A 16,723-nucleotide genomic window follows, 5' to 3' on the forward strand; every position below is an offset into this window, starting at 1 on the left:
TTAGAAGCATGTTTCTACTTGTGTATTTTGGAACTCCTGATATACTAACCATTACTCTCAGCACCTTTTGACCAGATGCTTTCATCTTTTCAAAAGCAGTTGCTTGCACCTATTTTAATAGAGTTATCTAGGGCTATGTCTGCCCTGCAGAGCTATTTGGGATACTTCCAGTATCCCAAAATAGCTATTCCACCTCTTAAGAGCAAGCCCATTATACTGAAGTATAACAAGCTTGCTATTCCGACATCTCTGTAAACCTCACTGCATGAGGGATAAGGGATATTTTGGAATAACACTTTCTTTTGAAATTTAGTGCTGTATAGACAGTGCCAAATTCTAAAATAAGCTATTTCAAAATCAGATCAAAATAAGCTACACAATTTGAATAGCACAAATTGCGTAGCTTATTTCAAGGTAATGGCACTGTGTAGACGCACCCTGGAATTTAAGTAGCCATGAATTGTTCTCTTTAACCACAAAAAGCAATGGTCCTAAATGACAAAGGGAAACTTGAGTTGGACATTAGGAAAAATCTTCCAAGCTGCAAGTGTAGTTAATAACTGGAACAAATTCCCTAGAGAGGTTATAGAAACGCCTCCTCCTTCATTGGAGATATTTAAGAGCAGTTTAAACAAACACATATCAGTGATGGTCTGGAGATAATTCTTAGTCCTGCCTCAGTGCAGGGGACTGGCCTAGATAACCTATCATGATCCCTTCAGTCTTACATTCCTGTGATCCCAGCACTACCTTTCCTTCCTCATTTGGTATCATTGCCATTGTGAGTGTGGGCTCATTAAAGAACCTATTGTAGAGGGGAAGTTGGAGGCAAACAGTGTAGTGTATTTGCTGTGAGCTTCCACAGAGAAGAGCGGTTTCTCATACTATGTTCATGTTGGCCCTAGTAACGTGTAACATAACATATTAATATAAACAGGTTAAGCAAAGGGGGGCGGGGGGTGGATCTGACTCAAGAGTGCCAACAGCTCCAATGCAGTAAACACTAGCTATTTTTTAAAAAAAGATAAATATTACCATGTTTTGTTGCTTCAAAATGTTCACTGCTTCCAGGCACTCCTCTATCAACCCTTCTTTTACCTATTGTTGTTCCCATTCCTGTCATTACATTTCCTTGGCAGATATCTGTTGGTACTCTACACTGCAAGCTTATTGGTTATTTCTAAATAGCTTATGTTGAAATAGCACCTCTACACTGCAGAGAAGCCTCCAAATTAGTCTGAAGCAGGCTTCCCTAATGTGGACATGCTATCTTGATTTAGAGCCCCTGGAGGCACAGGGGCGGAATAACTTAGAACGGCCCTGGTGAGGGGCTATTTCAAAATAGCAGCACTGGAGCGTCCACACAGGCCCTACTTTGAAATAGCTATTTTGGAATAGATATTAGTCCTCATGGAGTGGGATTTACAGAAGTCGGAATAAGCTGTCTGTTATTTCATAATTATTTCAAAATAACAGAATGGCTGTGTAGATGCTTGCATTGTTATTTTGAAATAATGCTAGTTATCTTGAAATAATGGTGCAGTGTAGAGATACCCTATGTCAGGGATGGGAGTGACAGCAGTAAAATTTAGAAAGAAGGTGCAGGGAGAGGAAGGAAAGAAGGGGAGGGGGAGAAACATTGAGAAGAAAGAAGGGAATGAGGGCAGAGGAAGTGAGAATAAAAAGATCACCCTAGAAAGAAAAAGTCAGGGGGAAAGGAGCCGGCAATGAAGGGCTGGTACAAAGAGGAGGGACTAGCTGGAATGGGAAGCAGGAGAGGCAAGCAAGGAGGATGGGGACTAGACTAATGGCAAGACGCAAGAGGTAGCATGGGACTAGAAGGAGGGGGGCGAAGAGAGTGTGAGCGGGCCAAGGGGGAGCGGAAGGCCCGGAGAGCTAGGAATGGGAGGGCGATACAGAAGGGAGGCGCTGCAAAAGCGGGGGAGTGCGCGCCGGCTCCTCCCAGGCAGCCCGAGAAGTTTGCTGAGCATCCCTCGGACACCGCAGAGCGCTGCTCGCTACAGGGGAGTCGCACCGGGCGGCTGGGGGCGGTTCCGCCTGCCTGGGCGCGGTTGCGGGCTGGTGCCTGCTTGGTCCGGAGCAGAGTCGGAGCGAGGAGAAAGCTGGGGGGGGGGGGAGAGAGAGGGGAGCCGGAAAGACGCGGCTTCGGGGACATTGGGCTGAGCCCAGCACAGGGCAGGCGCGCCAGAGGACCCCTTCCCATACACCCCACCTTCGCCAGGATGCTTCCCCCCCGGCCCCGGAGCAGCCGAGGCGAGCTGGGGGCGGTGCAGGCAGTAGCCTGGGTGCAGAACGTGAGTACAAGCAAAGCCTGGGGCAGGGGCGGGGGCAACTGCGAGCTGCAGGAAACTCGCCTTAAGGAACCGGCTCGGCGCGCAGGGGCTGCTCGCCCGGCGGTGTCTGGCCCAGCGGAAGCAGGGCTCGCACCGCGCGCCTGTCATTGCCCGGCTCTCGGCTGGCCGTGAGGTGACTGGGCTGCGCTGGTATCCGGTGTACAGGCAAAAAGTGAAACCGCTCCGTTTTTGTGACGGTCACAGTTTCTGTCAAACAAACATGACATTCGTTATAACTGCTCCAGTGCACCCAAAGTAGCAAATTCGGAGAAGTTACTGTTTTGCTCACTACACCGGCGTGCGCCCTGCCTGGCCTCCAGCCCCGCTTTGGGGTCCGTCCAGTCTGCCCCTTGCGGGGCGCGGGCGGCAGTCGGGGCCGGTCGGGGAGTTCTCCTCGGCTTTCCCTGGAGCCAGGCGTTTGCTGACCGGTCTCACTTCTCCTTGCCAACGAGGGGCCGGTGTAGCGAGCAAAACACTAACTACACCGGGCCGCTGGTTTCCCCAGCCTCTGGCGGCTTCCAGCAGAAGCCCCGCTCGGGTGGATGCAGGGGAGTGAGCGCGACCCAAGTGCCAGCCCTGTCGCTTTGCAGTCACCCCTCATAGTCCTTGGTAGCCCCGCGTCCCTGTGGGGGGGGGGAGGGGGGCCGGGGGGGCTCCCGGCTTAAAAAGCGGAGCGCGCTAATGTGAGCGGTGGGCGCAGAAAGCAGAGCCACCCCTTTGTCTACACTGGCACCTTTCGGTCCTTCACAGGTGCTGCCCCTTCTCCCCCCCCCCCCTGACAAATGCGCTGCCTGACTTAGCGACAGGGTTGTGTCGAAGTCAGCCTATGGGAACGCTGTTGGTGGGGGACAAAATTCTTCCCTCCCCTCTGAGGGGGTCCCCCTTTGCCGGCAGGAGAGCGCTTCTGCCTTCAACGCAGCGCTCAGACTTCCACTCGCCTGCCCTTCCTGAAGAGGGTTTTTAAGCACCGGTGAATAACAAAAGTTCGGTCCATCGGGCTTGTTTAGTTTGGAAAAAAGAAGATTAAGGGGGGACATGATAGCGGTTTTCAAATATCTAAAAGGGTGTCACAAGGAGGAAGGAGAAAATTTGTTCCTCTTGGTTTCTGAGGACAGGACAAGGAGTAATGGGCTTAAAGTGCAGCAGGGGAGGTTTAGATTGGACATTAGGAAAAAATTCCTAACTGTCAGGGTGGTCAAATATTGGAATAAATTGCCAAGGGAGGTGGTGGAATCTCCCTCTCTGGAGATATTTAAGAACAGGTTAGATAGACATCTGTCAGGGATGGTGTAGACGGAGCTTGATCCTGCCTTGAGGGCGGGGGACTGGACTCGATGACCTCTCGAGGTCCCTTCCAGTCCTATTATTCTATGATTCTATGATCAAGTACAAGTGGCCCAGCTGCAGCGAGCGGTGCAGTGGCAGAGCGGTCTGGCTGAAGACACTTTGTCCTCAACCTGAAGCCCAGTGGGGACTGAAGAACTTTCCGCGCTGAGTGTATTGTTAGAAGGACACCCCGGCAGCTTTGCTGTTTGTGGGCTCAGATTTTTCCTTTGTGTCCTCTCGTGCATTTGTCTGGTAGCTGCGATGTGCTTTCCGAGGAAAGGGCTGTGTGCGTAGCATCTGCTAGTTTGGCCATTAGCAAGAGTGATCGACTGGCAGCAGTACTAGTCCTCTGACTTTGGTTGAAAAGTTTACATGCAAATCGGTCTAAAATAGTTTCCAGTTATAAGATGTCGTAGTCCCTATTCTTCCATTTTCATATTGATTAATTTCACTTGGAGGAATATGCGGAAGTAGACAAGTCCCAACCAGCAGCCTTTCCTCCATTGTTCTGAGATCATGATTGAGGTGGGCTGTGGGGTAGGGCACTTCAGTGAATAGTTTCAGGAGTACCGCTGATGTATCAAAGTTGGTGATCAAGTTCCTTGAAAGTGAAAATATCAAAATTCCCTAGGAGAGAGATAATTACTGGACTCAATTACAAATTTAGATCTCCCCCTACAGGTGGTTGTTATATTGACCTAGGCAAAACCATATGTTGTGAATGCTGCTTTTATCTGGTAATTGAATTAAAAGTTATTTCATTTTTTCCTTGCAAAATTTTAGTACCTGTCATATTTTATTCCACAACACTCAATTTTTATTTGTCACTCTTATGTGGTCAGTCTTTGAGGCCTTTAGAGTTATATGGCTCCCATTTTCTTTATTTAAAGACTGTTCAAGTTAAAAATTGTCAGCTTTTATAACCAGTTCTCTGTCCAATATCGTACTTAATATAATTTCTAAAGTTTCCTTATATTAGTTAACCTGTAAAAGTACATGTTGTTGCTACTTGCTGCTTTTTTGATTTGTTGCCACATTACTTGGAAATATACTGGAAGAGAAATTATTTAAAGTAAAGGCTCAATGTCGGACTGGTTGAATTTTCAGGAAATTGGTTATACAGGTATAGTCATGGGAGCTGTCTTGGATTAGAAAATTAGTTCCTGTTTAGAATAGTCATGCAATAGTATTGGTGCTGACACGCTCTCTGCATACCTCCAGTTCTATGTTTAGGAAAAAAAAGATCTTTGACCCAAAGTGAAAGTTAAGGTCACTGTAACCTTTCAGAATCAGGAAACAGAACAGTGGATGCTTTTCTGGGAGGGAGGGCAGCTAGAGAGAGTGAGGAGAAGAGTAAAGATAACTTCCTGCAGTATTCTTTAAACCAAGATTCAAAGCACTCAAGAGCTCATGAATAAGATTTGCATGCTTTCTACTTAGAAGAATTACTAATGCAAACTTCTGTTGTCTAAAAGCTAGAAGCCAAGAAAAATAACTATTTATGAAAAGTTTTGGCTTAAGCCATACCACTGCCAGCACATTTGTTTTTAAAATGGTTAAATTTTTCTTTCTTTGTGTGTTTTCCTAGAAATATTGTTCTGCCGCTGATTTTTTTGTTTTGTTTTTTGTCTAAACCCCATTTGCAGCTAGAGCTATTCAATTTCAAACTGGGACTGTATATTAAAATTCACCTATGTTCTCAGAAAGCTTTTTCTGGTCTTAAATCTAACACCACCAAGGCATGCCTGACAAATTACACACATTTACTCATCACGTGGAAAAGGTTTAAAAATAAATAAAACAGAAGAAATGTTGGCATTGTACATTTTTATTTTTATTTTCCTTCTCCTTTCTTACATTTATCATTTGTGGCTAAAGTAAATGACTAGGCTACATATGGGGAAGGACAGAGACCTTGAATGTGTGGAGTGTCTCTCCCTTTTATTCAAGAGTTTTTGTTGCTACTTAAATGCATAAAAAGGTCAGTTCCAATGGTGAACTGGCTAGAGAGATACAATTCAGTTGGTAATGTGACAGTGTGGTATAATATATCCTTGTTTAGACAAAAGTAAGTGGTAGAACATAGAAGCAACGAGCCAAAGCTCTTTTCTCCTTTATACTCATCAAATTTCTTTGCCCTTCAGGCTGAGTATAACTGAGAGCAAAGTTGTCCCATTGTTGTTCCAACTCCTAGGTTGCTATTTCTTCAACCTTATTACTGCAAATTGCCGAGTGTTTACTGTGCGATGCTGAGAGCCCTCAGTTCCCAATGGGAGTCTTACAGGAGTTGCTTAGAGCTTTGCAGTATAGACTCTATACATTAATTATGTGTAATGGAGCAGCTCCTGCTGCACTGATTTCACTGGTGCAAGACGGAAGCCAACAATATTAAGAGGCAAGTCCTTGGCTTCCATACAACCCTATGACCCACTCCAGCAGCATAGTGGGACCACAACGGGTATTAATTGGGCAGGTAGGCATTTCCCTGTGGTTGGAAAATCACCAGCTAGCTTAGCCACATTCCTGATTCTATACTAGTCCCTCCGTTCTTGTGCATCAAGAGCACATTAGTGGTGCTGCTTTGTTTTGTAATCCCACAGCAACTTAGTGGGTTCTGGGAAACTATTTCTGAGTGAACTGGAGCAGCAATGAGGCTGCTATACTTTGGCCAATTTAAAGGAGAATAAATTAGGGGTTTGTGATTTTTTATTTCTTTAATTTATGATGTGTGAAGAAAACTTACATGGCTTTTATTTTATTTAGAGGACATGAGAATAGGAAGGTTCTGTTTCTTTGTCACGTTACAACTTGATCTAATCTACCCTATTTTACTTGGAAAATTCTATGGACAACAGGAGAAATAGGATTTGGTACTGTAGGTACTGAGGACATGAAACCTGAACAACTGTGTCAGGAAGGTATTTGTAATCAAATACCTTTCAAACTCTTTGGTCCAGATTTTCTGTTTCACTCCCACCTTTGTTCATGGTTCCATTGCAGCACAAAGCAGTTTGAACATGCCAGTGAATCCTGGCTCTTTGTCTGTTTTTTTATTGAGACCCATTTAACCAAAAAAAAAAAAACTGACACAAACTTAAGAGGAAAGTTCTCTTTTTTAAAGATATCAGGATCAGGCCGATAGTTTGTAAGCAGTGACCATTTATATGTAACTGGCATTAAGACATTTTGTAGAATATCTACAGCTGTAATTCTGTGTTGACAAAGAAGTCCTGTAAAATGTTCTGGGTGACAATATCTTCTTATAGTAACATTCAGCTATTTTAACCAGCTGTTGAAAAAAATGAACAGGCCAATATTATGTCATTGATTTTTAAACAGAAAGCCTGGAAGTTTGGCTTAAAAATCAATAGCATAATATGATCCAAAACATTAAAAATGTCACTTTAAAATGTCACTTTCAGATAAAATTTTAACTTTCAAGCATTTTCTTAAATTATTGTTTGCATTATTATTAATATAAACATTGAAAAGGTTCATCATTGAGATTCATTTTCTATAGGTCCTAACAGGTAATATTGCTTTCTTTAGATCACATTGATGAAATCCATCATTCAGCCGGCAACACTATTGTTCATTATCCAATAACTGTCCAAAGCAAACAGAGATTTACTTTGATTGTGATATTGCCTATGTTCATCATTTTAACAAGGGAGATTGTTAAGAATAATGGAAGATATCCTATGTGTTTTCTGTTAATTAAATATATAATCCATGTCCTCAGGTGGTGTAAATTAGAGCATCTACATTGACTTTAATGGAACTGTACTGGTTTATAAACTTAAACACGTTATTAATTACACAGAGGACAGAAAGCAACATACTTGTCCTTCTTCACCAGTGGTTCTCAACTTTTTTTATACCAGCAAACCCATTCACAAACTTTTGGTGGACTGGCAACATTTTATCTCCATATTTGAATATTTATTTTGCAAATAATGACTATGTAAATATGCAGATAGAATGTTATCTGTCCACCAAAAGCTCCAGCTCCCCGAGTCACCACAAACAACTGGCTTCAGCTCTGGCAGTTTCCACGTGGCTGACGACTACCGCAGCTGAAGCCAGCTGTTCATGGCGAGTCTGGGGTACATCTCAGCCCCCTGAAACCGTTAGAGCCCCCCACTCTTCCACTACTCCCCAGCATCAGCCACTGACCCAGAGTCCCCTGCACCCAACCTCCTCCAAATGCCAACCTTCCACCCTCAGAGTCCCCCAGTGCCAGCCCCCCATCCCAAACACCTCAGTGCCAACTCCCTGCCCCTTACAGCCCCCAACCATCAGGCCCTCCCCCCCCCCAGTGACAGCCTCCTGTTTCCAGAGCCTCACTGCACCCAATCCCCCCTGAGCCATCCCCTAGTGCCATCCCCCAATATTAGCCCCGCCCCCTGAGCCCTCCAGTGACAGCTCCCCACCTCGGACACTCCAGTGCCCCCCAATGTCAGCCCTCCACCTCTTAAAGCCCCCCAATCCCTTCGGGCTCCCCAGTACTAGCCCCACCCTAAGCCTCCCAGTATTTGCTCCCAGAGCCCCCCAGTGCCAGCCCCCTACTTCTTAGAAACCCACCATCTCCAGAGCCCCCCAGCACTAGCCCTGACCCCTTCACCTAGCCCTGTACTGCCTCTCAGCTGCCAGCTGTGCGCTGCTACCTGGGTTGTGGCTTCTCTAAGGATGCTGTGTCAGGCTCCGCACAGCTCTCCTGCTGCACAGCAAACCGCTTTTCTGTGTCCGGGAGGAGACACCACCCCTGCCCAACTCTGGTTGGCTGAGAGGTGGGGCAGGACACACCTCTCCCAACAGACACAGTGGGAGGAGAGGTACTGGGGAGCATACCCTAGCCCAAGCTGCTACCGCCTAGCAACCAGCGGTTCATGGCTCGGCACCAGTCTGCGGATCCATGGTTGGGCGCCGCTGTTCTACATGACAAAATGAGGGATCTACTCACAAAATAGTTACTACTGAAATATTTATTTTGTTACCTATTATACTGTAAAATACATTTCCATTATATCATACATATGCATCAACTAATAAGTGACCAGTGATGAACATCCTTGTGCTATCTATCTATGGTTAGCTGATTTAGTCTACGGTCACACATAGGAATGCATTCTAATGGGAATGCACTTACAGTGAATGTTGGCAATGTGAAATCCCCTTTATAGTGAAGGAGAAAACACCCAAAAAGTTTTATGCAATACAGTGTGCAGACTGTAAATTAAGTACAGTGATTCTCAACTTGTGCTTAGATTACATTTTGTTTAAAAGGTTCACATTTATAGGGCTCAGAAAGATTGTTTTGCAACCTAATGGGCCAGTCTATTCCAGGGACATCAGTGAGAGTTTTGCCTCCATCATCAGTGGGGAAAGGATCAGGCCCAAGTTGTAATAGTGTTTATTGATCCGTGAATGTATTTTCTACAGTCGCCTAATCCTAATAACTAAGAGCTGATACGAGGCTGACCATTCAGTATTTAATTAAGTTCTAACTGTTCCTGCAAAATCATAGGGCTGAAGCATCACTATACTTATACTATCACATATTATTTTCCCATAGTCATGAAATTCTTTTGCAGTAGTTGTATGCCATAAAAAATAAGTCTTTACTAGCCCGTGGCCCCTCCCTGTGTACCCCTTTCCCCCACCCCACCCCCCGTTCTACTCCCCTCACCCCTGCAGGAGACCAAAGCACGCCCACTATGGCCCACAATCCTAGCAGTGCTCAACTAGAGGCAGTGGGGCAAGGCCCCAGCCCTTGTGTGCCACAGCTTCAGTACCTGCAGCTCCTGAGTGGTGTGGTCACTGCCCCCATAACTCCAAGGCTCCAGACCTGATGCCTTGTAGGAAGTACACTGGACAGGGGAAGGGGCAACAATAGATTGTTTGGGGATACCCAGCCTCCCCGTGCCCACAATATCCGCCACCCAAGCTATTTTATCAATATTAACCCATAAATGAGCCAGACAGGATCCAGTTACGTGTCTGTCAATCTCTCCCTGAGACATGGAGACCTTGGCATGAGCTGGCAACTAGTCTGCCAACATCACAGTATCTATTTAAGGAGAGATTTTTCAGCTTATATAAATAAGGTGAAATGTTGTATAAGCAGACATAGAGGAGCACTCGTGGCGTTTCTGTAAGCTATGATCCCATAGTATAAGAGCCTTCAAAACAGGCCAGAACTAGAGCCAATACTTGTTTAGTATGGAAAGGAGTGTGCACGCACAAACAGGCATACACACATGCACACGCATTTTACCTTACATTTCATGTAAAACAGATGAAAGTTTGAAACTGTCCAGAAACAGGGGATTTTACGTGGGTCTCATGGAAAGCCTTAAAACAACTCAGGCTTGCTTGAAAGTTCTATGAATAATTCAGCGTACCTCAGGGTACTTTTATAACAGCACTATGCTTGGCAGCATGAGTCCATGGTGCCGAATGTCCATAGCCACATTGTATGGCTTTACTTCAGGCCATAGAAGCTCCACAAAGTTATTACTGATCTGGTACAACCAATTACTGATCTGGTACAGCCAGGACAGCTGATTCTCTGCTCGTGCTGGGTCTCCTGCTGTGCCTCTGCTTTTTAAATGTAATAAGAGCCTGGCAGCTCTTACTACATTTAAAAAACAGAGGTGCAGTGTCTGGGACTGTCTCCTGCAGCACCACTGCTTCCCCTGCCGCCCTGCAACGATGGTGCTTCTAAGCCGGTTCCCCCCAGCACGGACTCCTGCTCTTCCCCCATTGCTGCCTCTGATACAGTGGCAGTGGGGGGAGGGAGGAGCGAGAGCAAGTAGTTGAGTAGTGACTCAACTAGTCACTTACATCCCTAGTTACTGATAAAAATCAAACCGTCCAAAATGCCCACCAGTCGCTGTTCACAATGTATATGAAATGCCTCTGGTCTCCTGGTGTCTTTTTTAAACAACTGGACTAGAGAGTGAGGGTAGCTGTGAGCTTGGCCCAAAGCACATTTAACTCAAGCAGAGCAGCTTCAATAGACAAAAGAGCAGCAAACTCAGGGTTATTATAGAACAGGGGCAGACACCGGCAGCAAGGCAGACCCAAATCCACCAGCTATAATCTAAGCCCATAGCCAAACCTATGGGCTACATAGGAAATAAGAAGCAGCTCCTGGCCCAATGAACATTTAATTAAACAGCTTCTACAGACAAGAAGAAAGCAAGCACTACATTGCCCAGGGTACATGCTGCAGAACCATGTTTGAAACCCCTACAAAGTCCTTCTTAAGGTAGGCAGAGGGAAAATTCAAACCCATAGCACTATGAAGCAAGGAAGGCAGTCTAATCACTGGAATGCAGAGTGGCTGCTACCAAAACAATATTTAACTAAAATGTCTCAGGTTCAACAGCCAAGTTCAAGGAGTCCCCAGCCTCCATCACTATAGCTAGCTGCATGAACCAGGCATGTATATGGGTTGTTGTAGATCCCTTTTCCCACACATCTTTTTCGGGTCTGGATTAAAACCATGCACCTTTTTTGGTCCGGTTTAAAACTGCTGCCTATTCATGTCCTTGGATCACCCTGGCTTTTGTATTATGTGAAGGGGTGAATAACACCTTTCTTATTCATGGTTTATAGAGCTCTAGCATATCCCACCTTTGTAATGGCTTCCCCATGCTGAAATGGGAACTGGGCCCCCCCTTCCCTACAGTCACAGGTAAGGACCCTTAACCATTGGGCTAAACGTTACATGTAGGCCTCAGCCTCCTTTACCCGCTTGCCTCACGTTTTTGGTGGGGCATTAAAAGGTTCCTCATGAAAAATGATTTTGTCACCTACGTGGTTCCTGGCCAGGGATTGCAAGCAGAGGTTGGTTTCTGAAGGGGTAGATGCTGGTTCAGTTTCCTTTTCCCTGTCTGAGGAGAAGAGATTTGAATAGGACTCTGCATTCTCTCATGTGTGAGCCCCAGTGAGTGACATAGGGCTATGCTAAGGTGGGGTGCCCCTTGAAGCATCTTGAGGCTATGCCATTGTTATTAAATAGCAATAAGGCAAGGTCTAAATTGCTAAATCCCTTTGTGTGGGTCTGGGTTAAGTGGGTTCAAGTCCTTTTTCAGCTTCCTGAAATGGGACTTGAGTAGCTGTCTCTGAATTGAATGTCCAGTTGCAGGACTAACAGGTGGTCTCCTTGGGGTGGGCCTGGTGTTGCATCATCCTGTGCTGTAGCAGTTGTTCCACTTTCATTCCATATTCATGGAGGTCACAAGGTTAACAAGCAGCCTTCTGGCACTTAGCAGTTGTGGTGTGAACTTAATGTTTAGTTTGAGGGTCAAATCCCCCATGCAAAGTAACATGACTAAAGTTTTAGTTAGTAGATGGTTGGCTTTCAGATACCAAATTATCAAACCGGCTGTAACGCCAGTCCATGGTGTACATATCCCCATAAGTTCTTACAAATTTGGTATATATTATTACAGTGCATGTACATATAATTTGCTTTACATAAGATAGTGATATTGACTCTCTTGATTTTTGTTCTCCCCCAGGTTCTTAGCGTCACTGCCATTGCTGGAGATTGACATGCAACAGCAACTGAAACCTTGGGCATCCCCAGACAATTCCAAGAAGTGCTTTAGGGACTGTGACTTGAGCTCCCTCTTATGGAAAGATATTGGAATTAAATTTTCATGATTTTTAAAAAACAAAACAAACTAATTATGGCAACAGTTACTATGCCATTTGCTGCCACGTTCACCCCTCAAGGAAATGAAGAGTCTGACTCTCTAATCGTGCTACATTATAATTATACAGGAAAACTTATTCTAAGAGAAAAGGCAACTGATCGCATCGGGATAACAACTGTTTCGTTTCTGATCATATGTAGTTTCATAGTCCTGGAAAATTTGATGGTATTGATTGCCATATGGAAAAATAACAAATTTCACAACCGTATGTACTTTTTTATTGGCAATCTAGCTCTCTGTGATCTGTTAGCTGGAATTGTTTACAAAATAAACATTCTTATGTCTGGAAAAAGAACTCTGAGCCTCTCCTACACAATCTGGTTTATTAGGGAAGGCAGTATGTTTGTTGCCTTGGGAGCTTCTACATTAAGCTTATTAGCCATAGCTATTGAGAGACATTTAACTATGATTAAAATGCGGCCTTATGATGCAAATAAAAAGTACAGAGTCTTCCTTCTTATTGGAACATGTTGGCTTATCTCAGTTTCCTTGGGTGCCTTGCCAATCCTTGGCTGGAACTGTATCAACAATTTACCAGACTGCTCAACAATTTTGCCTCTTTATTCCAAGAAATATGTTGCATTTTGCATAAGTATCTTCATAGCCATTTTGGTGGCAATTGTCATCCTTTATGCACGTATTTACATACTGGTAAAATCCAGTAGCCGTAACGTCACTAATCACAATAACTCAGAGAGATCTATGGCACTGCTTAGGACAGTTGTTATTGTAGTTGGTGTTTTCATTGCCTGTTGGTCTCCATTGTTTATTCTGTTGCTTATAGATGTAGCTTGCAGAGTAAATGAGTGTGCCATTTTATTCAAGGCTGACTGGTTCATTGCGTTGGCTGTCCTCAATTCTGCAATGAATCCTATCATCTACACTTTAGCCAGTAAGGAAATGCGTCGGGCTTTCTTTCGCCTTGTTTGTGGCTGTCTAATGAAGACCAATGTGTCTAGATCTTTGCCTATTCAGCCCACTCCAGACCAAAGCCGAAGTAAGTCTAGCAGCAGCAATACACAGAAACCAAAGGATGATTTCCTTCAGATTAGTGCTCCCTCAAGTATAATTGAAAAGAATAAATCATCATTTCAGAACGGAAACTTGTGCAAATGAAGGACTCCGTAAGTCAAGAACTCATCTATGGCTTTTTAGGATTCAATTACAAACTTTCAGTTTTCATGCACTTAAATCATAACTTAAATCATAGGGGGAAAATACTAACCACTTATTTAACTGAGAACCTATTTATCACATGACTTGGTTTGGATTTTAATGCTGTAAAAGATCCGGCTCAGGAAAGCTTTTTCTACTACTCAGCCATCTGCACAAATCCTTGTGTGTCATGATGACATTTATGGAATCAGTGTATTTGGTAAAGTCTGATCTTACAGTACATCTGTGTCACCTACAAGAAATGTCAACTATTATATTTATCCCACTATCCTGTTTAATTGGGAGATAGATTACTTACAGTATACAAAGTGCATTATATTGCTCTATACATATCTTGCTGTTATGTTAATGGCCTTACATGTATGTTGTATAAATAATTGTATATTTGTACATTTCTTTATTAAATCATAATTGTATGGCAGAAGTTTGCATCATGCAACATATAGTATTACAATATATAATGCAATAATACAGTTTATACAAGTATGTAGATGTTTCAAATAGTATGTTTGAAAATATATGACGTAGTAATCCTGAACTGTGTAGCTAAAAATGCTAAGTCTTTTTTCTTGCAATCAATAACCACAAATCGCTCATGTTTACATAGTAATACCGTGATAACTATGGCTGTGACCACATTTTTCAGTTATTTTAAGCAAACTATGGCAAATAACCACTCACAATGTGAATATAAATGTTTAATATTCAAGGTAGTTAAAAATGATCTAAGAATTCACACATATATAAAATATAGGTACTTTTTCAATGAATATATTTTACTTTTTTAAATGTATTGCAAATGGTATGACAAATCTGTGAAAGTCTATACAAATTGACATGCTCATACAGTTAAAGCAGGCTTCCTTTAAAAAGACAATGGACCATGACAAAATCCTTGCAGACCCTCCGGAATTCCATCTAGGAGCCAATACAGCATGGAGCTGTAATAACGTCTTTTAGAGACAGATCCAGCCATTGCAGAATGGGTCATTTGGAGTTGTGCTGCACCAGAGAAGGGATAGCACAGTTTGTTCCTCTAAGAGTGGCATTAATCCCCATGAGTTCACCTTGCCCTCTATACCAGTGATGGGCAATCTGCAGCCTGCAGGCCACATGTGGCTCATCAGGTTAAGCCACTGCCAGACCCCTAGACAGGCTGTTTTCCTTGCATCTGCAGGTGGCTACCCGCAGCTCCCATTGGCTGCAGTTCACTGTTCCTGGCCAATGGGAGCTGTGGGATTCAGCTGGCCGCTGCTTCCCACAACTCCCATTGGCCAGGAATGGCAAACTATAGCCAATGGGAGCTGAAGGCAGCCATACCTGTGGGTACAAGATAAACAACCTGTCCGGCGGCCCACCACTGGCTTACCTTGAAATGTCATATGTGGCCCATGGGCTGCAAGTTGCCTATCACTGTTGTACTCCCAACTTTAGGACCCTAAACCTATCCCCTCTGAGGACTTTGTAGACTTTTCCCGCCCCTCAATCCCCTCCAAATTAGGTCTCTGAAGACAAGGTAGTCTGGTCCATTGTGATTAAAAGATCGTAAATATATGGGGCCAGAGCCTCAGCTACTCTAAATCAGCATAGCTTGCATGACATCAGTGCAGCATGACTGATTTATGCTCAGGGGTTCAGACAGACCCATGTGAATTAGATGCTCAGATTAGCTGCCATTGACTTTCAATAGCAGTTGAGCACCTAACTCCCTTGGATCTATTTGAAAAATCCCAACCTAATTGAATCAAACCAAGCATTAGAGACACAGATCAGATTTTAAAACCAGAAGGGACCACCCATCCGTCTAGTCCAAGTGCCTGTATATCACAGTTCCCCACCCCACCAGCACCCACACATTAAACCCAACAGCCAAAATTAGATCAAAGTATTACTGCACACAGGAGACCATACTATTATGTGCCACAGGGAAAGAAGAGGTGCACCACTGCGTGAAGCCTTGCAGTGGCAGGGAAGTCACAAAGCAAAGTATACTCACATAAACCTCAAACAATCATAGCTGTTCTTAATTCATAATTTACAAAAACTGGTTCTTATGGGTTTTTTTTAATCGTAATTAAAGCAGTTGTGTTTAAAGAGCATGCCCAGTGTATATAGCAATAGCCTTTCAAAATATATGGTTTTATGTTTAAAAGTCTGTGTGTAAAAATGTCAGCAGTGGTCTTCTGACATCTGCAAGAAGAAAGAGGAGAGTTTGCAGCAACTGTGAAGTTACCAATAACTATGAAAATGACTTGTATAAAGTAGAACTGCCCAAAGCAGTGAGTTACAATTTATTAGGCACTTGAAAGAAAACCTTGGCAAAGAGTGGCAAGAAGTCAAGTGCCATGACATAGGAGACTGACATGTAGCTATGAATTGAATCGAAGCTGTAAGATTTGTATTCATATTTATATTATAAACAGAACTGTCTGTATTGTAGTTGCATGGTGTACCACTTTACTCCTAGGAGTGATGTGTGGTTATACTTTCCAGTTTTGGACAACTCTCTGGAAATGAGTATAATTGCAAATGTTTTCTAAAGTCCTTCTGTTACCTGTTCTTCTAAATCAGGGGTCTCCAAACTTTTCAGCCCGAGGGCCGCATTAACTATCAAACAGCAGTTCAGGGGCCGACTACACACTTGAGGTCCAAATAAAAAACAATCAAAACATGGATGTTGTTTTTAATTATTTATTTAATATTATTTTATTCAGTTATTATTTAATAACACATTGATACACTACACATGAACACCTGTATTAGTGTGAATGGTGAAATTGTTTCCTGGATGCCAAAATAGCAGACATTTCTGGCTTTAGATTTGTTGTCCCTAACATCAACAGTGACCTGAGATTATCATCGGACAAGTTTGTTCTCAAATTGTTCTTCACATATTTCAGACGTGGGGAACTCAGCTGTTGCTTCAGCCATGAAGACCTTGCACTGCTGAAAGTGCGTCAAGTTGTTGGCCTGTACTTGTTCCAAAAACAAATTAGCAGCATGCCAGGCACATGCTATGGGGCACTGCATTAATGCACTGGGGAAAACTCACCCTTCAGGCCAGCGAGAAGAAATCCAGAGAGTGGGAAAAATACTTAAAAGGAGCAAGGGACAAATGAAGCATTAAAAATTAACATT

At 43.7% G+C, this 16,723-nt stretch overlaps 1 protein-coding gene across 1 annotated transcript; it reads left to right on the forward strand.

The window, feature by feature from the left end:
• Nucleotides 1-1,791: 1,791 nt before the first annotated feature.
• On the forward strand, nt 1,792-16,144 carry S1PR3 (sphingosine-1-phosphate receptor 3). The gene is made up of 2 exons (XM_075931872.1): nt 1,792-2,315; nt 12,212-16,144. The coding sequence occupies exon 2, from the start codon at nt 12,353-12,355 to the stop codon at nt 13,523-13,525; it is 1,173 nt and encodes a 390-aa protein (XP_075787987.1). The 5' UTR covers nt 1,792-2,315; nt 12,212-12,352; the 3' UTR covers nt 13,526-16,144.
• Nucleotides 16,145-16,723: the final 579 nt, after the last annotated feature.

Source organism: Pelodiscus sinensis, chromosome 6 (genome assembly GCF_049634645.1).
Source record: "Pelodiscus sinensis isolate JC-2024 chromosome 6, ASM4963464v1, whole genome shotgun sequence".
NCBI lineage: Eukaryota > Metazoa > Chordata > Testudines > Trionychidae > Pelodiscus > Pelodiscus sinensis.